The sequence below is a fragment of the Chrysemys picta genome, chromosome 1 (assembly GCF_011386835.1).
Source record: "Chrysemys picta bellii isolate R12L10 chromosome 1, ASM1138683v2, whole genome shotgun sequence".
In the NCBI taxonomy this organism is placed as follows: domain Eukaryota; kingdom Metazoa; phylum Chordata; order Testudines; family Emydidae; genus Chrysemys; species Chrysemys picta.
The window spans coordinates 44,700,396-44,722,643 of record NC_088791.1 but is presented as its reverse complement, the minus strand read 5'-3'; the positions used below and the strand labels follow the sequence as shown (position 1 = coordinate 44,722,643).

The following is a 22,248-nucleotide window of genomic DNA, read 5'->3' as shown; positions in this document are numbered from 1 at the left end:
CAGAGCATTTCCCAGTCTTACCAAAATCTGCCCACTTCTACTGCAGCATAAAATAGACTTTCACCAGACCCCCAATGGGGAGTCTGTTTGAACTAAGTTCAAATGTAAGCATACATAATACAGTTAATAAAAATGTATGTTCCATGTACTATTTCTCTATCACAGCCTTAATAATGTTAACTTTAATGTCCTGGGTTACTTTGAAGTAACTGTTACTAAGTTAATGTATGAATCACATTGCTGAAAAGTCTAACCGTTTGTCAGACTATTAACTAGCACACACTCACATTCCTCCTGCAACACAACAGTACAAATTACATCGCAACGGAACGCCTTGAAATTGTTTAGTTGTGATACAGACGCAACACACTATTGAATTTTCTTTTATGTTTCCTGCTTCCTTTCTCATAGGTAAATAGGCTTCTCAGAGACCTCTATTACTGCTCTCCAAATGCTACGTTTATTCAGCTTTCACTCCCACAGTTTCTTTCTGAACTCTACCCAGTCGGTCTCTGACATGCTGTTACTCTTGAGGGAATTTGGCAACAAAAAATTAAAAATAGTGCACACAATATTTTAAAATTCTGCAGTTTTTATTTGTCAATAAATAAATGTAGCTTCAGTATGGCAGTGGGGAGCACAGGCCACTGGCTATAATGAGGTGGGAGATCACCCTGAAGCCCCCACTCCCCCGGTACAGGGACTTAGCAGTGAGGGTGCACCTGACCCTGACACAGTGCAAGGGCTGGGCCTGTCCCAGAAAAACCCCTCTGTGCCAGGTGCACCAGGTATGGGTGGGCAGGCTCAGCCCAGCAGGATCCAAGTGTGGAGGGGCTTAGTGTGTACGGGATCCAGGTGTGGGGCAATCTGGGTGCCGGCAGCTCAGTGGGATATCTGAATGCACAGGGGCAATGGGACTCTACGGGGGATCCAGGTGAAGGTGGTTGGGGCTCAGCAGGGGGGATCTTGGTGTGGGGAGATGGGAATCGGCGTGGGAGGAAGGCCTGGGTGTGGAGGGGCGGATGCTGGGGGAGGGGGCTTGATGGAGTAGGGGTCCAGGTGCAGCTCCTTGGGAATCAGTGTGGTGGGGCTCATCACAGGAGTCCAGGAGTAGGGGGGTAAGGCTTGTCAGGGTGAGGGTTCGATGGTACTGCTTAACAGGGGAGCCCCAGCTGCTGCCAAGGGATGCCACATGCTGGGCTCCCACTTCCCCCCCATGATTCTCCTATCCCCTTTTCTTCTCCATTCCCCTCCCTTCACTCCCCCATCCTCCTGCCCTATTCCATCCCCCTTCCTTCCCCACTGCCTCTTCCCCTCCACCCCCATTAGCCAGCCCCACTACCGGCACTCACTGTTGCACAGAAAAGAAGGCGGCTCCCAGCACACAGAAGGGGAGCACAAGTGGCACTAGGACCCAGGAGATGGCATTCCAAGACGCAGGCTCCTTCAGCTGGACAGCTCTGCGCTTGCAGAAATGGGGGGGAGGCACGTAACCCTGTGTGCCCCCCATGCCTCACTTCTGTTTGGAGGGGGGCAATCCCCCCCCCAAAACTGCATCCATGGTCATCTCCCACACGCTGCTTCCCTGCAGTTTTCTGCAGGCAAGCACAGGAATTCTGGGGAGAGGGCGTTTTCTGCGGGTGCGCAGTCTCGCAGAATCCCCCACAGAAGTAATGCTGTATTCCTTCTATACAGGACATTTCTAGTTATTTCTTCTCTCTGTTTTGGAACAGTTACCCATTTCTCATTCCTTCATCTTACTGACCTTTCCTTAAAAATACCAAGAACACTCATAACATTTACATCAAAGACATATCTTCAAGTCCTGAAAAATTTCAAATTCCATTTCTTCCTATTGTACTAAACGTCACTGTATACATTTGTTAGGTTTCCTGAATTTCTAATGTGTACATCACTTCTTCTGTGTTATTTACTACAATGACTGGTGTTTCTTTGGTGTTATTTTGTACTATGATTAGAACTGATACTTGTTTCAAAGATTGAAAGATATATAAAAAGATCCATAAGACATCTGATGTGAAAGGTGCTAAATACACTTTAAATTTAGTGATGTACGGAGTATTTTCTGCATTCTTTTGAGATGTCTCTCACATCAAGGGTACTAAAAAACAAAGACTGGGAGTAGGAAGAGTTATTTTGGCTGAAAGTAGCAGATAAACATTTAGCCATTTTATCAGACAAAATGTTTTCTTCCAATAAACTTGAACCTCCTCCCCTGCAAAAATTCCAGTTTAGTAACTGAAATGCATATACAATAATTGAATGAACTACATATAAAAAGCTGAAAGCCAGGGTTACACCAAGAAACTCAGAGAAAGACCAAATTCACATTTGCTTCTTTTTTTCGACCTTCAGGGAAGCTGAATGTTACTGGTATGGAGAAAATAAACGTTCATTTTTTTCTGCCATTCATGATTGCTTAATGCCATGCGTCACAGACAGCTAAAAAGGTAGTGAAATAGCAAAGCAATACTGTTTCCATTAAATTAACGCTGCCATGCTTCTTTCAGAAGTTTGATATTAATAAAAAACATCAATTATCCTTTACTCATTAATGCAGTATATGGCTTGTTTTAAAAAAGTCACATCAATCTGATCCTAGTGACTGTTTTTCTTACCTGCTACCCTCATGTTTAGTCTTGTCAGTCAGTCAACAGCACTATTGCACTAAACAAACCACCTAAAAGGAGAAGATAGAAGGCACAAAAATTAGAACTGGAGGCAAATAAGCAATTTTACTACTGTTTTGTTTATTAATTCCATCATAGAAATTTTCAGGGTTTCCAAACTAGAAGTGCTAATGAAAATTTTGCTGATCACTTAATAGTTAACCCGTTATAGTTAGCATCAAGCCTTGATTTCTTAGTGCTCACAGTGAAAGAGTATATTGGATTGATTTCGGATGCACTGCTCTCATTTGTCACTCAAGTATAAAGCAAGCTACCTGAATGTTTTGTTATTCTAATAATTCGTTTCTGAACTTTACTAAATCCTTCATAAACTCACCTCACTGTTAGCCAGTTTTGATATGACACATTATACTCTCAATCAATTACCAAGGAAACCGGATGATGTCCCTTGTTTTCTTGAAGGTGTTCAATTTGTATGGTACAAATGTAAACATACAACATGGAGAGTGCACACACAAAAAAAACCCATCTGCACTCTTTCAAATTGCTAGTGACCTTTTGTACCAAGATTATGTTTTACTGAAGTGTGGCATGTCAAACTTTTGACGATTTTCTCTCTAGATTATAGTAAAAAATAGTTAATGACCACATTGCAAAGTCTGTGCGCAAAAAAACTCCACTTTCCTTCAGCAAAGTAATGATGTCTGAAATGTAAGAAGAAAGAAGGTATGTACCTTGATAAATCTATTCACCTATATGCATTTTATTAGTTAAATTTACAGATGGCAAGTGCTGTAGAAAGTTGGTGCTTAAAAGGGCACTCTAAGAACAGTGCTCAGAAGAAGATAGAGCCTCTATCCCAGGGGTAGGCAACCTATAGCACACGTGCCAAAGGCGGCACACAAGTTGATTTTCAGAGGCACTCACACTGCCCAGGTCCTGGCCACTGGTCCTGGGGGCTCCGCTGCCGGCCTGGGGTACTGGCTGCCAGCCCCCTGCCAGCTGGGGTTCTGCCCACCGGCCCCAGGTCCCGGCTACCGGTCGGGGGGCTCTGCTGCCGGCCGGGGGTCCCAGCCACTGGCCCGAGGCTTTGCAACCACCCCCAGCTGTGTCCCACCGGCCCCAGCCTGGGACAGTGAGGGGTGCAGAAAGGGGCAAGAGGGGGTGCAGCTCAGCACCCCCACCTTAAAAATTGTTCCAGCGCCACTGTACTCGGATATTTTTAAGTCCTCTTACATTGCTATCACACCAAGTGGAACAGCACACTGCGTTTGATGTGGAGATTAGAATGTACATGCAAGAACTGGAATCAGAATTTTCTGACAGATTTCAAGATTTCCAGCGATTTGGCCCAATGCTTTCTTTTCTAATTAAACCTGAAAAGTTCAATGAAAGCGACTTGGATTTGTCTGTATTTCAGTGGATGGGTGTTGAAGATTTCGAAATGCAGCTCATTCAGTTAAAAAGCTCAGAATTTTGGGCATCAAAGTTTGGAGATCTGCGGCGTGAACTTGAAGCTACGGAGAGAGATCATGGGGCCTCTATTCTGACCTGCTGGATGTCTCTGCCAGTGAAATTTAACAGTTTGAAGAATATTGCGTTTGCAATGCTTTCAGCATTTGGATCCACATACCTGTGTGAACAGCTATTTTCATATTTTTATGAAATATGTCCTCTGTCCCTCTCAGAGCCAATTAACAACTGATCACTAAGAAGCCTGTGTGCAGCTTAAAGCATCCAAATATGTGCCAGACATTGGAAAACTCAGCAAGGAAAAGCAAGGGCAAGGATCACACTAAACTAATAAGATCTGCATTTTAATTTTTTAAATGAAGCTTCTTCAACATTTTAAAAACCTTATTTACTTTACATACAACAATAGTTTAGTTATATATTATAGACTTCTAGAAAGAGACCTTCTAAAAATGATAAAATGTATTACTGGCACACGAAACCTTAAATTACAGTGAATAAATGAAGACTAGGCACACCACTTCTGAAAGGTTGCCGACCCCTGCTCTATCCTGTGGAGCTCAAAAGCTCTATGGGGGGATATGAGGAAGGAGCAATGAGCCAACTTTCCCACTCAACCCCTGCAAGTAGAAAAAACTGTCTGACTAATACACCAATAAACCTTCAGTAAATAATCATTGAGTTATGATACATGGGGATACACAGTAGCTTATTCACATTAATGCAAGAAGGTAAGCAAAAGAACTCCTCCCCCTCCCACCCCCATCTGTAAGCATGCTTAACTGAGGACTACATATGATATGTAAGTTTGAGATAAAGTTATCAAAAAATGGAATGTGAAAAGGTATACATTTTGATATGCTCAAACAACAAAGATAATTTTACTAAATTAACATGCATGCATGCACGCACACGAGGGCTCATAAGAATGAGAAATTTAAGTTCCAGAGATAACTTTCCAGAAAAGTTACAAGTATCTGAAAATAGGGGATTAGACGGAAAGTACTGCCTCAGCTGGAACTTCAGCATTTCTACAGTGACAAGCTAATTCTAATCTAAGAAGGTATTTTAGAAAACATTTGCAACATTTATAAAACCTTCACACCAAATGGAGTGTTTCTAAATAAATTTTTGTTATTGCACAGATTATCTTTCAGTTACTGGAAAAATAAAATGCACTTCCATAGCACCTTCCAACTGAAGATCTCCAAGCATTTCACAGACATTACTTGCACTAAGCCTCAAACAGTGCTGTGAGGATGGTTAAGTATTATCCCCAATTTTTAAATGGCAAAACCACCACAGAAACTTCTAAAATTTTCAAACTAAGATGCTTAGAGATTCTGAGCACCTGCTCAGAACCCAATGAGAGGTTCAGGACCCTGATCCACTGAAAAAAAAATCAGGCCAGAGGTATCTAGGTTTAGTCAAAGTGTTAAAGTTTTGGCTTTTGTGACACTGGGTAAGTAATTTAGGAAGCATTTGTGTGAACACTGGAATAAAGGAGACCGCATTCTCTAATACTTATTGATAAGGCCTCAGAGGCTCTTAAGAACCACTGTAATATGTACTTCCGCACCTTTGGTGTGAAAGTGTTTTCACATTTTTCACTGGGCTGAAATTAGATCCTGCCTGGAAGCTTAGCAGGAAAAGATTAGGCTATTGAGCTATTTACTATTTCACTTGCTCATTTCTTACCATTTAATAATGCATAAGAAACTCAGATTCAAGTTACTATACAAGTGTCAAGTTCACGTTGGTTTGGAAAACAATCAACTTCTGAAGGCACAGGTTGGCTCTCCTCCCCTGGACTATGGTGATGGCACTGCTTGACCTGCTCCTGCTGGATACCGCCACCACACTGTGCTGTGTTTGCTGGGGAATGCGTGCACCAAGAAGTCACAGACCCTCATCCCGCAGCACACACACACACACACACACACACACACACCCCCCACAGCAGGAGCAGTGCACGCAACTGCGGCCATACCAACCTCACAGGAAGGAGAAGAGCCAACCCGAGCCCAACGGGATCAGTTGTTTTCCAACCTGACAAGAACCTGACATCTGTAGTCAGAAAATGACTCGACCCTCTCGAGCTTGGGTCAGGGTTAAAAATCAGGCCAAAAAATCAGACCTGAGCAGACCTCTAGAGGTTACCTTAAAATGCACAAGATACTCAAACCAATAACGTAGCCTGTAACCAATATCTCCTTTAGATAAAAGGAAATCTGCTCAATTTCCCTTTTGCTAAATGTAAATGCTAGTGAGAAAAAGCAGTATTGTACAGGATGACAAACCTGTTTTAGTTGGGTGGTGATTCTGGCAGATTCACCCAAAATGGGGAGGGACCCTGAGTATATGGAAAAGATTGTGTAAATGAATGGTTGATGCTTAATACAAGGCTTTGTGAAACAGCTGTATACAACAGTACCACAACATCCCTGAGACTCTGTGCTCTTGAATGCTACAACAGTGAAAAAATCCTGTTATTCGTCTCTAGCACCTGTTACTCTTTGCTCTACATCATTCAGAAAACTCTCTCAACCCTACATAAGCCTGATGTTCAACTCCTGGGAGAGGGAGAACTTTCCATTATTCAAGCAACTTCTTTTGGCTTGTGTTCGAAGTAGCACTGTTGAGTTCAGAGACCCATGTCCAGCCCCTCTCTGCCATAGATAGGGTGACTATGATGTACTGCTTAAAGTTTTATGGGAGTAAGGGTTAGTAGTGAGGCCGACAGTAAATGAGAGGAAAAAATTGAAAGACCTGAGAAACCCTCCTTCCCTCCACACAAAGAAAAAGACCTTAAAATATCAACAGGCACTTTCAAGAGTAGAGAGGAATTTGGTGCTAAATGTTCACTGCTTACATTAAGAGTGAAACTTTCCTAGCAGATGCATCGCAAGCTATACAAAATGTCCAGAGGATGACAAGCAACTGGCCATGAGCAAGCACACTGACACTGTAGGACAGGGGTCGGCAACATTTGGCACGCGGCTCACCAGGGTAAGCACCCTAGCGGGCCGGGCCAGTTTATTTACCTGCTGACGCGGCAGGTTCTGCCAATCGCGGCCCCTACTGGCCGCGGTTCACCGTCCTGGGCCAATGGGGGCAGCGGGAAGCTGCGCGGGCGAGGGATGTGCTGGCCGCGGCTTCCCGCCGCCCCCATTGGCCCGGGATGGTGATCCGCGGCCAGTGGGGGCCGCGATCAGCCGAACCTGCCGCATCAGCAGGCAAAAAAACTGGCCCGGCCCACTAGGGTGCTTACCCTGGCGAGCCGCGTGCCAAACGTTGCCGACCCCTGCTGTAGGAGATCACTATGGGTGTAGGCAACTGAGAATCCTCCTGAGAATCCCCACCACCACCACCCACCCACACTTACTTTACCTCAGTATGCATCTAAATACAGAATCTCTCACCCTCAATACAGTAGAACCTCAACATTACAAACACCTCAGGAATAGAGGTTGTTTGTAACTCTGAAATGTTCCTAACTCTGAACAAAACGTCATTGTTGTTCTTTCAGAAGTTTACAGCTGAACATTGACTTAATACAGCTTTGACACTTTACTACGCAGAAGAAAAATGCTGCTTTTAACCAGCTTAATTTAAATGAAACAAGCAGAGAACAGTTTCTTTGCCTTGTCAACAATTTCTTTAAAGGGGGGGGGATTTAAAGTAGTTTATGTTTAACACAGTACTGTACTAAATTTGTTTTGGGTTTGGTTTTTTTTGTCTGCTGCTGCTGCATGATTGCATACCTCTGGGTCCAAATGAGGTGTGTGGTTGACCAGTTAGTTCTTAACTCTGGGGTTCTGCTATATTCTGCCAATCCTACACTCATACAGTTCAGTTTACAGTTCAGCTCTAAGTTAGACAAACTGTTAAAAATAGGGAGCAATTTTATGTTAGCGCAAGCTGAGTTTTGGGCATTTAAAAGTTGGTTTAAAGGGCTATTTTAGTAGAATGTTCACATCCTTCTATTTTCCCAGAGGAGGCATCATAGTAGAATAGAACCAAACAAAATTCTGCACCCTGAATAGTTTTCATGCTGGCAGGATGTACAAACAGCTTGCAGTATACATTTCCCCCTTTTTTCCCATTTGACAAAAAAGTGCTTAACAAATGCAATTTCAAAGCACTAAAAACACGAGCCACACAAGCTTACTATTTTCACAAACGTTTTACAGCAGCACATCTGCTCACTGGTCTGAGCAATGGTTACTAATTGCATAGACCACACATTCTTTGTATTAGCTACTTACATAGCAGCAGACTGATTTTAGTTTGGAAGAATTCTGTTTTTTAACAACTCCTATCTATATCTGAGATATTGGTGAGCCTTGTTTTGTTTTATGAATGCATTATATATTGCAGGTCAACAAATGTAGTGGGCCCTATCCAGAGCATTGAACTTGCTCCCCCTCTGACTTCTGTCTCAGATCCTCTCTCTTCAGTTCATCTTTGTTCCCAAATGTATTCATCTCAGATTTTTTAAGGCCAGAAGGGACTTATTAGATCATCAAGTCATCTCCTGTAGAACAGATCATACAATTTCACCCAGTTACCCGTGCACTGAGCCCAATTACATGGCTGACTTTGAACAACGCTTCCTTAGCTCTCGTCCCCCAATGCCCCTACTCTACTTGCACTACATTGATGACATCTTCATCATCTGGACCCATGAAAAAGAAGCCCTTGAGGAATTCCACCATGATTTCAACAATTTCCATCCCACCATCAACCTCAGCCTAGACCAATCCACACAAGCGGTCCATTTCCTTGACACTACTGTGCTAATAAGCGATGGTCACAAACACCACCCTATACCGGAAACCTACTGACCGCTATACTTACCTACATGCCTCCAGCTTCCATCCAGGACACACCACACGATTCATTGTCTACAGCCAAGCTCTAAGATACAACCACATTTGCTCCAATCCCTCAGACAGAGACAAAAACAGCTACAAGATCTCTATCAAGCATTCTTAAAACTAAAATACCCACCTGCTGAAGTGAAAAAACAGATTGACAGAGCCAGAAGAGTACCCAGAAGTCACCTACTACAAGACAGGCCCAACAAAGAAAATAACAGAACGCCACTAGCCGTTACCTTCAGCCCCCAACTAAAATCTCTCCAGCGCATCAAAGATCTACAACCTATCCTGAAAGATGATCCCTCACTCTCACAGATCTTGGGAGACAGACCTGTCCTCTCTTACTGACAGCCCCCCAACCTGAAGCAAATACTCACCAGCAACCACACACCACAGAACAAAAACACTAACCCAGGAACCTATCCCTGCAACAAAGCCCGATGCCAGCTCTGTCCACATATCTATTCAAGTATCAGAGGGGTAGCCGTGTTAGTCTGGATCTGTAAAAAGCAACAGAGAGTCCTATGGCACCTTTAAGACTAACAGATGTATTGGAGCATAAGCTCTCGTGGGTGAATACCCACTTCGTCAGACGCAACGCAGACGTCTGACGAAGTGGTTATTCACCCACGAAAGCTTATGCTCCAATACATCTGTTAGTCTTAAAGGTGCCACGGGACTCTGTTGCTTTTTACATATCTATTCAAGTGACACCATCATAGGACCTAATCACATCAGCCACACCATCAGGGGCTCATTCACCTGCACACTACCAATGTGATATATGCCATCATGTGCCAGCAATGCCCCTCTGCCATGTACGCTGGCCAAGCCGGTCAGTCTTCACGCAAAAGAATAAATGGACACAAATCTGACATCAGGAATCATAACTTCAAATACCAGTGGGAGAACACTTCAACCTCTCTGGCCATTCAGTAACAGATTTAAAGGTGGCAATTTTGCAACAGAAAAGCTTCAAAACTTGAATTGATATGCTAACTAGATACAATTAACTTAGGCTTAAATAGAGACTGGGAATGGCTGAACCATTACACATATTGAATCTATTTCCCCATGTTAAGTATCCTCACAGCTTCTTGTCAAACTGTCTTAAATGAGCTATCTTGATTATCACTACAAAAGTTTTTCTTCTCCTGCTGACAACAGTTCATCTTAATTAATTAGCCTCTTAGAGTTGGTTGGGCAACTCCCACCTTTTCATGTTCTCTGTATGTATATATATCTCCTCACTATATGTTCCATTCTATGCATCCGATGAAGTGAGCTGTAGCCCACGAAAGCTTATGCTCAAATAAATTTGTTAGTCTCTAAGGTGCCACAAGTACTCCTGTTCTTTTTGCGGATACAGACTAACAAGGCTGCTGCTCCTCTGAAACAAAGGATTGAGGGGTTGCAGCTGTTACAAGAAACTACATTTGGAGGGTAGGGTTACTGGTTGCTGTTTCCTCCCACTCCACCCTCCTATCTGCACTGCATTCTACTCCAGAGTAAGGAGCCACTTCAAATTGTTGTGCCTTTCAGTTCCAGAGTTTTAGGCCTTGGCTACACTTGCGAGTTACAGCGCTGTAAAGCCGCCCCCAGCGCTGTAACTCACTCCCCGTCCACATTGACAAGGCATTTGCAGCGCTGTATCTCCGTGGTTGCAACGCTGCATGTACTCCACCTCCCCGAGAGGAATAGCGAGTATTGCGCTGCAGCGCCAGTGTGGCCGCCCAATGCACTGTGAATGGCCTCCAAAATTATTCGGCAGTATCCCACAATGCTGTTCTAGCCACTCTGGTCATCAGTTCAAACTCTACTGCCCTGGCCTCAGGTAACCAACCATGTGACCCACCCTTTACATTCCCCGGGAATTTTAAAAATCCCCTTCCTGTTTGCTCAGCCCGGCGTGGCGTGGAGTGCTATCAGCGAATCTTTCCAGGTGACCATGCCTCCACGCGCCAAGCGAGCCCCAGCATGGGGCAATGGCGAGTTGCTGGACCTCAACAGTGTTTCGGGGGAGGAAGCTGTCCAGTCCCAGCTGCACTCCAGCCATAGGAATTACGATACCTTCGGGAAGGTATCAAAGGCCATGATGGAAAGGGGCCATGACCGGGACGCCCTGCAGTGCAGGATTAAAGTGAAGGAGCTGCGGAGTGCCTACCGCAAAGCACGCGACGTAAACGGCCGCTCGGGTGCTCCCCCCGCAACCTGCAGATTCTACAAAGAGCTGGATGCGATACTTGGGGTTAATCCCACATCCACTCCGAGCACCACCATGGACACTTCAGAGCCGGTGTGGGGAGAGGAGGAGGAGGAAAACGGGAGTGATGGTGGTGGGCCGGATGGAGACACCCCAAAATCCCTGGAGCCATGCAGCCAGGAGGAAGGCAGCCAGTTGCAGCGGCCGGTACTTGGTGGAGGACAAACAGAAGAGCAGATTCCCGGTAAGCGTTTTTGTTTTTTTTTTCGGGAAGGAATTTTTTCGGTGCAGGCTCTTTGGGAGAGGAGGGTTAGGCATGCATGCCTAGATGCGGACTAGTGCATTGATGTGGTTTATCACATCGCGGTAATCGGCCTCGGTAATCTCCAGAACGTGTGCAATGCGCTTGCGCAGGTTTATCAGGAGAGCCACCGTGGTCCTTGTCCCAGCCAAGCTAACGTGTCCGCACCACTGTGCCGCGAGGGGCAGGGGGACCATTGCTGCACACAGGCAAGCTGCATATGGGCCAGGGCGGAAGCCGCATTGCAGTAGAAGACCCTCCCTTGCTTCCCAGGTCACCCTCAGCAGCGAGATATCGTCCAGGACGAACTCCTGTGGAAAATGTTGGGACAGTGTTCAGTGTAGGTGCCGAAGCTGTTGGCTCTCCCCAAGGCACAGAAACCCAGAGGACAGTGCAGCCCTGAAACAATCAGTCCCCCTTACTCACCATTTTGAGGCTCCCATGGGATGTGTGCGCTCTGTTTCGGATGGGAAAATTATACTATTGTGTAGACCCTGTGTGTTTTCTACTCCTTAAGTGTCGGGGGAATCATTACTCTGTCTGGTATAAACAATGCTGCCTCTGTTAAATGTTACATTTTGCCTATACAGCTGCATCAACCTTGAGACCTCAGCCGTCCCTCTTATCGCCTGCTCAGAGACTGCAAAGACTCAGGAAGAGACCGCGAAAAAGCAAAGAAGACATGCTGCAAGAAGTGATGCGGCAATCTATTAAAGAGAACGAGAAAGCACAGAACTGGAGGGAGAGAGAAGGCAGGATCCACCAGGAAAACGCAGCGCACCAGCAGCAAAGCACCGCGCACCGGCAGCAAAGCACTGATAGGATCATAAGCATCCTGGAGCACCAAGCAGACGCTATCCAAAAGCTGGTAGCCATGCAGAAAGAGGAGCAGTACCGCAAACGCCACCACCACCCCCCACAGCCCTTGTCCCAAAACTCTTTCCATTGTGCCCCACTGTCACCTCCAACCCACTTTCCCCAACTTCCGTGTTCTTCACGCCACCCGCTGCCTCCAACACCAGTATCTTCACCATCCAGCCCTGAAAACCACAACCCTTACCCTCTGCACTCAACCCCCATCACCATGCAGTATAGCTATCCTGAAGTGCAGCACTCGCTGCACAGCACACCAGACAGGACATACGCAAATCTGTGATTGTACTGTTCCCCACTCCACCCCCTTGTTTCTTTTCAATAAATGGATTTTTTGGCTTTGAAAACATTCTTTATTATTGCATAAAGTAAAAGACTCCCTTAGCCCAGGAAATAAACAGGCACTGCAAGTCTGCTTGTCTGCTTAGCAAACACTGATTCCTAAAGATTAGAACTACTGCACTTCACTCCCGTGCAGGGCACCAGATATCACTGCTGGTTTTCAGCCTCAAATTGCTCCCTCAAGGCATTCCTAATCCTTGCAGCCCCGCGCTGGGCCCCTGTAATAGCCCTGCTCTCTGGCTGTGCAAATTCAGCCTCCAGGTGTTGAATCTCAGAGATCCATGCCTGAGTGAAGCTTCACCCTTCCCATCACAAATATTATGGAGGGCACAGCACGCGGATATAACTGCGGGGATGCTGTTTTCGGCCAAGTCCAGCTTCCCATACAGAGATCGCCAGCAGGCCTTTAAATGGCCAAAGGCACACTCCACAGTCATTTGGCACCGGCTCAGCCTGTAGTTGAACCGCTCCTTGCTGCTGTCAAGGCTCCCTGTGTAGGGTTTCATGAGCCACGGCATTAACGGGTAAGTGAGATCTCCAAGGATCACAATGGGCATTTCAACTTCCCCTACCATGATCTTCCGCTCTGGGAAAAAAGTCCCAGCCTGCATCTTCCTGAACAGCCAAGATGCGTGCGTCATGCACCTTTCCGGGCCAGCCTGTATTAATATCAATGAAACGCCCACGGTGATCCACAAGCGCCTGGAGAACCATAGAGAAATACCCCTTCCGATTAACATACTTGGATCCTAGGTGAGGTGGTGCCAGAATAGGAATGTGCGTCCCATCTATCGCCCCTCCACAGTTAGGGAACCCCATTTGTGCAAAGCCATCCACCATGTCCTGCACGTTACCCAGAGTCACGGTTCTTCTGAGTAGGATGAGATTAATGGCCTTGCAAACTTGCTGGTCCATTGCAGCGGATATACTTGTGCTAGTGTACCTGCAGAATTCATGGGGTGGCTAGTACTGTGCTTCATTGACAATAAGTCTGGCTACGTGCCTTCGCCACTGAACCGAGTCTGATCTTTTTGGGTAGTACTATCGAGGTCTGCTGGGTCAGCTACCTGAGCGGAGCTAGGACAGGACATGGAAAGAACACACATTCAAGCCAACTGACAACACCCCCCCCACACACACACACACATAGATTGAAACACACTGATTTCCAGTATATACAAATACATATACTACACACACAACTAAATTATAAAAGTGTAGGCTTCAACATATTTTTGTATTCAATTCAGATTTAATTTTAAACAGGACTATTTTTAAAATATTTTAAATGATAAAATAAAAAAAATCTGATTTACATAAACAAAATCCCCCCCCCCACACACACACACACCAAATTTTATCTATCTTGCTTCCTGGTGCTCTTCGTTCACAGCATGTTGTCCAGGTTTGGGGGGGCGGGGAGGGGGGGAGAGGGGAAACACACAGCACTTTCCAATTTTGTTTCTGTTTGCACACTTTACTTATTGGCAGCTGGGATGGCTCTTATTACAGTAGTTGGTATTGTGACACTAGCAGATCAGGGTCCAACTCATGCCAAAGTCCCCAGGTCTCAAATAAAACGGATACATACATAGCTGGAATTAGTCTGCTTCATGTGAGTGTTAGTACTATTAAAATAAGTAGCAGAATTATAAGAATGTGTTTAGACTTTATTGAATGCTTGTGAGTTGCTGCATGCATTAATCTCACTTGTAACATCTGTATCCCATATTGTAAGGTAATATTTGAGCAGTAGTATTGTGAGCCTTTGTGACTCTGTAAATCATCAGACAGGAGAGAGACATTAACTAGTGCGAAGTGCTGATCTCCAACAGGTGTTAGATCTGTCAACAGGAAAGGTCCATCAACCCCAGACATACTATTGTGGGATGTTAAAGAAGACAAAAGGCACTGGTTATTCTGTCCCTCCATCCCATGAAGATTAGCCATGCAAGTGGATTCCTCCCATCAGCTGAGTTTTCAGCTCAGAGCACAAGGGAGGAGCGGGAATAAAAACCCTTAACAAGAAGGAAGTGTATCCCTATGCTGCTTGGACTCTGGAGGGCAATGTTTTCTAGGCATAAGCAAGAGATACTTAACTGCTTAGCTTGGGTTATCCCTTAAGGACATAGAGAGGTGGCTTATTATAGAAGCTTCCATTAACTTTTGAAACTTCAGATTGTAACTGTGTGTAATATGTGTGTGATTAACCTTGTAAATAACTCGCTGGTTTCTTTCCTATTTTAATAAATCTTTATATAATTTATTATAAGATTGGATAGAAGCAGTATCAATTGATCTGGGGTAAATGACTTGTCCCTTGGGACTTGGAGTAACCTGAATATTGCTGAAATTCTTGTTGTAAGGGACCATCTATCACAAAGGTATGCTCACCTGGATGGAAAGACAGATAGGAGTACCCAAGCGGACATGTTTAGGCTGTTAGAGTGCCTAAGGAGTTTACATGTGATAATTGGCTGGTGAAATCTGACACTGGAAAGGACACAGAGTTCATGGCCAATTTGCTGTTTGTGCCATGGTTCCTAACAGGCTGCGCTGAGGATAGTAGTCACGCTCAAATCACTTATTTTAATACTTTTTTATTAATCAAGTATTTTGTTTATACACTACACTGGCACAGAGTGCTTGGGAAAAAAAGAAAGAGGAAGGAAGTTGTATTCAAAGCTTTTAATAAAGTAAAAAACCCTTATCACATGAAAGCAATAGCAAATAAATATACTAAAGCACTAGACAGCATCACATTTCCTCAGCATGTCATCATGTGATGCAAGGATGTGGGTACATCAGGCATCCCTTGTTTCCCTTACTCACCAGGACCTAGTTCCAGTGATGACAGGGGCTCTTTGTCTGTACCAGGCCTGCAAATCAGTAGTGTCTTGAGACCACTCCTGGTGAAAGCTCTTGCCCTTTTCCTTCCAGTTGTTGTGTAGGGCACAGCACACCATAGCAATATACATGGCATTAGGAATATTGGCATTCAAATGGGTTATCCTGCCTTCAGTTGGCCAACTACACATTCGGTCACCATCCTGCAACTACTCTGTGTGCAATTAAACCTCTCTCTTCCAGGTGCTCTTATATCATGGTACAGTTTCATGAGCTGTGCCAACAGAGAGTAAAAACAACAGTGGGTACAGACACCCCATTCATAACCATGTTATTTGAACACAAAAGGACCTTATTCCCTCCTAACAAGTAAATGCCAAATCACCTTAGCACCCTTGCCAGTGCATCCCACACTGGTGTTACTAAACTTGCCTTTACGGTTGGTCAATACCTGACTAACAATCAAGTAATATTCTTTACAGTTGACATATTTATGTGCTTCTTGAGGTGAGCAAATCATGGGCACACATGCATCATCAATGATCCCAGCACTGTTCAGGAACCCCATTCTCTCAAAGCCAGCTATTACTTCAGGCACAATAGCTATGTCCATCACCCATAGGTAATCAACAGCACTAACTGCCTCACAAATCACCACTGTCAAGTTGCCAACACCAAACTGGTTAGCTATGGATATGTAGCAGCGAGGGGTAGCCAACTTACAGATGGTGCTAATACCCCACTTCTGGACTGGGACCAGCCACCCTTGTTTTGGATATTCTGGTGCTGAAGGATTGGGCCAAGCTCCTAACAGATCTCCACGAAAGTGGCCATCCTCGCACAGAACTTCTGGAGCCACTGGTGGTCATCCCAGGTCTGCATGACAATGTAGTACCACTCTGTGCTTGTGGTCCTGCACCAGATGTATTGGTCTTCACAGGGGGAATCTGCAGCAATTACAGCATGCAGCAGCTGTCTCCACTCTGCCGTAACAACATCCAGCCAGCATGATTGCCTAAAGACCTGCTACCACCTCCTGAGGGTCACCAGCCACTGCTGAAATGACCTCAACCATGCCCCATACCTTCAATCCGCATCCTGCTCCAATAACAGCACAGCCAAAAGCAGGAACAATTCATCCACTGGTGCTGGATCCATGCCTTAGCACAAGCTGGAATGGACAGAATGAGAAGTATGCACAGCTGGAAGTCCCTCAGTTTAAAGAGCTGGAGATTTAAGAAAACTTCTGCACAGGTGCTCAGGAAGGACAGACAATTTCTTCCACAACACACATGAAACAATTCTTAGAGGGACTCAAGTTAGGTACTAAAAACTCTGGAATTCACCCCCAGAAATCTTAGCATTGAACCCGAGTTACCCGCAGTGCCAGTGTGGATGTGGCTACAAGGGTATGAGTCAAGTGCAGCTCTGCAGAGTAGGTGTCTGAAGACAGACTTGGCTAATCCAGGTACCAGGAAGTTTGAGATGGGGAGGGGAGGGGGGTTATTTATTTTTAATGCTATGAAAAATATATTTAGAAGTTCAAGTGTAGCTACAATTACCACCTGTTTGAGCTATCAAAAAAAAAAAGCACATCACCACCATGGTGTCTTAAAGTGGGTATACATAACAAATTATAGCAAGGTTTATTCAATCATTCCATAGTAGCCAAGAACAAAATAAATGCATTAATTAAAATCAGAAATCAGTTACTTGCCAACACACTATTCCCACTTGTAAAAAGTGTGACTAGAACATGCATACACTGGATTATAATCATACAAAAAAACAAATACATACATAGTATCGCTGTATTATGCCCTATCACTGTATACAAAACAAAAAATAAGTATTCAGAATGATTGCTACACACAAATTTCATAAAATATTTTACAAATATCTACCATTAAACTCCCAAACTCTTTCTGTAGTATCCTTCTCATCTTAAAATATTGCCATTTATGCATCTAAATCAAGTTCTCTCCTATATGTCCTGTCCCACCTGTGCCGGATGTGGAGCTGCTCTGTAATCATCCATGAATACCATATGGCTACCTGGTTATTAGGGTCTTTACTGCATGGGTAACTCAACAGGGCTGTTGGAAAAATAAGCAGGAAGTGAAACAATGGCTTGAGATAAGTCACCCAACGCCCTCCTCTCCATAGACACTTCAAAGTTGTTTAGACTTTAGAAAAACACCCAAGCTATTAACTGTGAATATTCTATCTTCAGGCTCCTTACAAAACTTGTTTTGCCACATGGGCTCAATGCCAGAAGCCAGCAGATAAACTGCACTATCAACAGGCCAGTCCTGTTGTTGCTGGGGAGCTGTTCAAGTTGACACCCAGGGCCTGCTGGGGTGTCTAAAGAAGCTAGGCCTATCTGGCCCACAATCAGAGAATGGTAGGGCTTTAAGTAAGATAGAGAAAAAAAATTAACAGTCCAAGTGCTTTATTCCTATTGTTGAGATTAAACAATATTTTGGTTTAAGTCAGCTGTCTGGTCACAAACTCTCAAAGAGAAGAACCACAGGTGCTGAACCTAGTCGGATTTGGCTGGGAAAACATGCCTGAAACATAGGGTAGTACCACACCGGGTCTCAATGTGGGAGAAATATGGAATTCTACCCCTGTAGAGGTAAAGATACAAGGTCTAACACTTTAAGAGGTACGCTCAGACAGAGGACAGAGATGCAGTTAGCCCTCCAAGCATAACACCATTCATTTAGTTAAGCATGAAGACAAATTTGCCATGAAATTAACAGAAAATTATGCTTCACTGAAGCCTCCACTAGAGCCTTTGACATTTAGGTATCACACACAGGTATACTCTTGACTAGTGAGAAATGCCCATCTCAGTCTTACTTAATTTCTATGATATGTTAAAAGCAACCGGTATGTGTGTATTTATAATCTGAAAGGAAGAGGCTGGATGGAGACCATATAGTCTTTACTAGTAGAAACTTTGACCTTGATCCAACTATCAGCTATTGATTATGCTCTGATTCCAGCACATTAGGGCTACCAGTACTGCAATGGCTACTAAATACTATTAACTTAATCCCCATGGAACCGAATGTTAAATGTTTTAGTGTTTAGTAGTAGATTGATTACAAAAATAAAAATAACTACAAACCTGAAAAAAACTCTCCCCTTCCAATAGTAATCCTATTGATATCAAAAGGACCAGTAGAGCGTGAGTAAGCATTCGCAGTATAGGTGCCTAATCCTTTAGGCCTCAATCCTACAAATGCTTATGCACATCCTTTAATTTTACTCATGTGAGTAGTCCCATTGATTTCAATGAGAATAGTCCGGTGAGTAAAATTAAGCATATGCACAAGTGTTCACAAGATCAGGGCCTTAATGAACTATTTTCATACCACAAATGCACAATTGAACTCTAAAACTTAATATAAAATATTATCTGGTTATCCAATGTTTTCAGTCCTTGACAAGAGAGTAATTTTAGTGTGAGCCATTTAGATGGGTTCATGTATTTTTATTTAATTATTATTAAATAACTTAACATTTATATAATGCTTTTCATCAGTTATCAAAGGCTTTTACAAAAGTAGATAGGTATCATTATACCAATTTTACATGTGGGAAAAATGGGGTAAAGACCAAGGTCCCATAGATAGATAGTGGCTCAGGCAAAAATTGAACCCAGGGTAGACAGGGCTTTATACTATCTAGTAGCTACTATAGTGACAGATGCGCAAAGATATAGAATTTATGATCTATATTTACCTTCCTACTTCACAATAACAGAAGTAGAAAAACTGGAGATCAAAGTGATGCATTCGATCATTTAGGCCCAGATCCCGCAGTAAGATCCATGAGGATCTACCCAACTGCAGAATTGGTTCCTTAGCTCATTCCCCTGCCAATGCAGGATTGGTCCCTACTGTAATGTCTTTAGTGTTTTGTTGAATGTCAGGTTAACCACAGATAACTTTTGTATTGATGATTTCCATGATCAGTTACAGAACATTTAGTAAAATGCTATTTTAAAAAATTACTTCTTCTTCTTCACAGCATTTCCTCCTCCTCCAACAACATAAGGGGTTTGTCTATATTAGAAAATTGACAGTTAACATAGTACAATCTCCTTAGTATAAATACAGTTATATCAATATAATGACACTTTACACTGCTTTTGTTATTCCCATACTAGAAAATAAATAAACTATACTAGTGTGATATATTTTTATAACTACCTCCACAGTAGGGCTTTTACCAGAGTAAAGACACACTGCTTTAAAAAAGAAAAAGTCAGCCCCCTAATTGACATAGTTATACTGATAAAACTAGGCTAGGTCTTTAGGGAAAACTAAAGCTTTTCACTATTGGATGATTGATGGAATCAGAATTGGCATCAGGCTACAAAGTCACATAGGAGGAAAGTTGAGCTGAGAAGCAAAATCAAGCTTACTTATTATGTATCAAGGCTAAAATGTTAGGAATGCATTTCTACAAATAACAGCATAAAGATGTGAAGAGATAAGCAAAGTTACACAATTCAAAACTGAAATGGAAGGGCTAATTCTACTCTTTTTTTAGTTGTTTTGTACCAATAACAGGTGATTGCAAATAATAGTGAAAACCAGAAAAGCCCTTTTCAGTTTACAGCTATTAATACTGAAGTCCTAAATCACTGTAAGCATACCCAGTCAAAACTTATCAGACACCTGCTCTTTAACTTTATCTCCTCTCTGTGAGGAATGCATCCATAGCACTAGGTTGGGAAGCATCCAGCTCTCTCTCCACACCTGTGACAAAGTGGGACTGTTCTTAATGTTTTCCTCAGTTTCCCCTATGCAGTTCCTAAGTATCTAGGTGGTGGGATAAGGGTGTATGGTTGCTGCAGAGCAAAGGGCCAGTGTACATAAATGCCTGGCACTCTGTCTCCTAGCAACTGATGGCCTGGGCCCCTCCTCTGCAAAGGTGCCAACCGAAGGTGTTGGAAACAAAAGGGATCAGGTAGGTGACCTCCTGGCCCAGGAAAGAGACAAAGCCCAGAGAAGGAGGGGCTGGAGTTTGGGGCTAGCTGGGGACTGGAAGGAAGGGCAGACGGGGGTCTGCCTCGCTGGGCCCCAGAATAGACTCGGCAGAGGGGTCCTGTTTGCTGGACCTACAAGCTCTGTTTTAGACCGTGTTCCTGTCGTCTAATAAACCTCTGTTTTACTGGCTGGCCGAGAATCACGTCTGACTGCGAAGTGGGGGGTGCGGAACCCTTTGGCTTCCCCAGGATCCCGCCTGGGCGGACTCGCTGGCGCACGGAGGGGCATATGCTGAATGCTCCCAGGAGAGACCCAAGAGATGAAGCCTTGTGAGCTTCTTGCCCTGAAGACAGTCTGCTCCGAGGGAGAGGAGGCTCCCCAAAGTCCTGACTGGCTTTGTGGGGAGCAGTTCCAGAGCATCACCCGGGGACTCCGTGACAACACCTGAAATACCTCTTTTCACACACTTCATCTCTGATTCAATGTCCTGGAGCCAGCACACAAACTCATTTCCATCCTGCCCCGCCTTTGGTCCTGTGCAAGCCTAAGTTTACAGTCATTTTTTACCTTTTGTATTTTCCCCACATTGGGGGGGGGGGGGCGATGTAGAGACGTGGTGTAGAACAGCCCAATTTTTTCCCTTTTAGGAGCGTGAATTTTTGTGGCAGGGGCCGAAGAAGGAAACTAGTCGGCGGAGAAAGGAAGAAGAGCAAAGCACAGGGGGACGTTGAGACTCCAGGAGAGGGTCGAAATGGAAAGGGCTCAGGGCTGCTGGCTGGAAGGGTGGTTTATTTTGCCGGCAGAGGAGACAGTGAAAGGGGAGGAACAAGGGGCACAGGCCGGGGTGAGGAAGGGGGAAAGGAGACGTGCCACAGGAGAGAGTTGCGGTCTGTAGGCGAAGGAGGGTAGCGGTGCAGGGCACCTCCGAGCCCCTGCCCGAACGAGCGAGGGAAGCCGAGCGGGAGGTGGGAACGTGGCAATGGGGCAGGCGAGCAGCAGCGCCGCTAGAGCGCAAAGGACACACGCCGGGTGGCAGCGAAGGACGGAGCAAGGGACACAGGCTGGCTGGGAAGCGGGCGAGCGCGCAGGGTGAGACGGGGCCGGGCACAGGCTGGCGGGGACACGCCGGGAGAGGGGGGCGGGTTGAGCCTGGTGTGCTTGGCGGGAGGGAGGGAGGGAGCCCAGGCCGGGATGCGGACGCGGAGAGCCGTGAGCCCCTTACCTGCACTGCGCCTCCGCTCCGGCTGGCTGCCCGGCCCCTCCTCGCTCGGCGGCGGCGGCGGACTCGACGCGGCTCGGCGGGAGTCCAAAGAGCGACGGGGGAGCAGGAAACCGAGCGGTCCTGCCGGCTCCTGCGACTGCAGACAGAGGCGGGGAAAGCTCGCCCGCCCCCTAGTGCTGGCGGACTCGGGCCAGAGTCTGCTCCAGGGTCAGCTCCACCGCCCCGCCCACCGACAGCCCCTCCCCACACACGCACCCGCACACCGACAGCCCCGCACACCGATACCCTGACCCGCACACTGATAGCCCCTCCTCACATCCTCCCCCGCACACCGACAGCCCCTCCCCCCGCACACCGACACCCCCACGCACACCCTGATCCGCACACTGACAGCCCCTCCTCACATCCTCCCCCGCACACCGACAGCCCCTCCCCCCGCACACCGAC

The 22,248-nt window shown here is 45.3% G+C and overlaps 1 protein-coding gene across 2 annotated transcripts in view; it reads right to left on the bottom strand.

The window, feature by feature from the left end:
- The window catches only part of FAM3C (FAM3 metabolism regulating signaling molecule C), a 51,561-nt gene extending 29,532 nt beyond the window's left edge, over positions 1-22,029 (bottom strand). The window contains exons 1-2 of one of the 2 annotated variants that reach the window (XM_005305662.5): positions 21,802-22,029; positions 2,640-2,701 (exon numbers count right to left, since the gene is read on the bottom strand). In XM_005305662.5, the coding sequence (XP_005305719.1) occupies positions 2,640-2,652 (13 nt within the window). In that variant the 5' untranslated portion in view covers positions 2,653-2,701; positions 21,802-22,029. Of the gene's footprint in view, positions 1-2,639; positions 2,702-16,657; positions 16,740-21,801 lie in introns of those variants that run through there. The other variant, XM_065556058.1, reaches the window with a different exon arrangement.
- Positions 22,030-22,248: the final 219 nt, after the last annotated feature.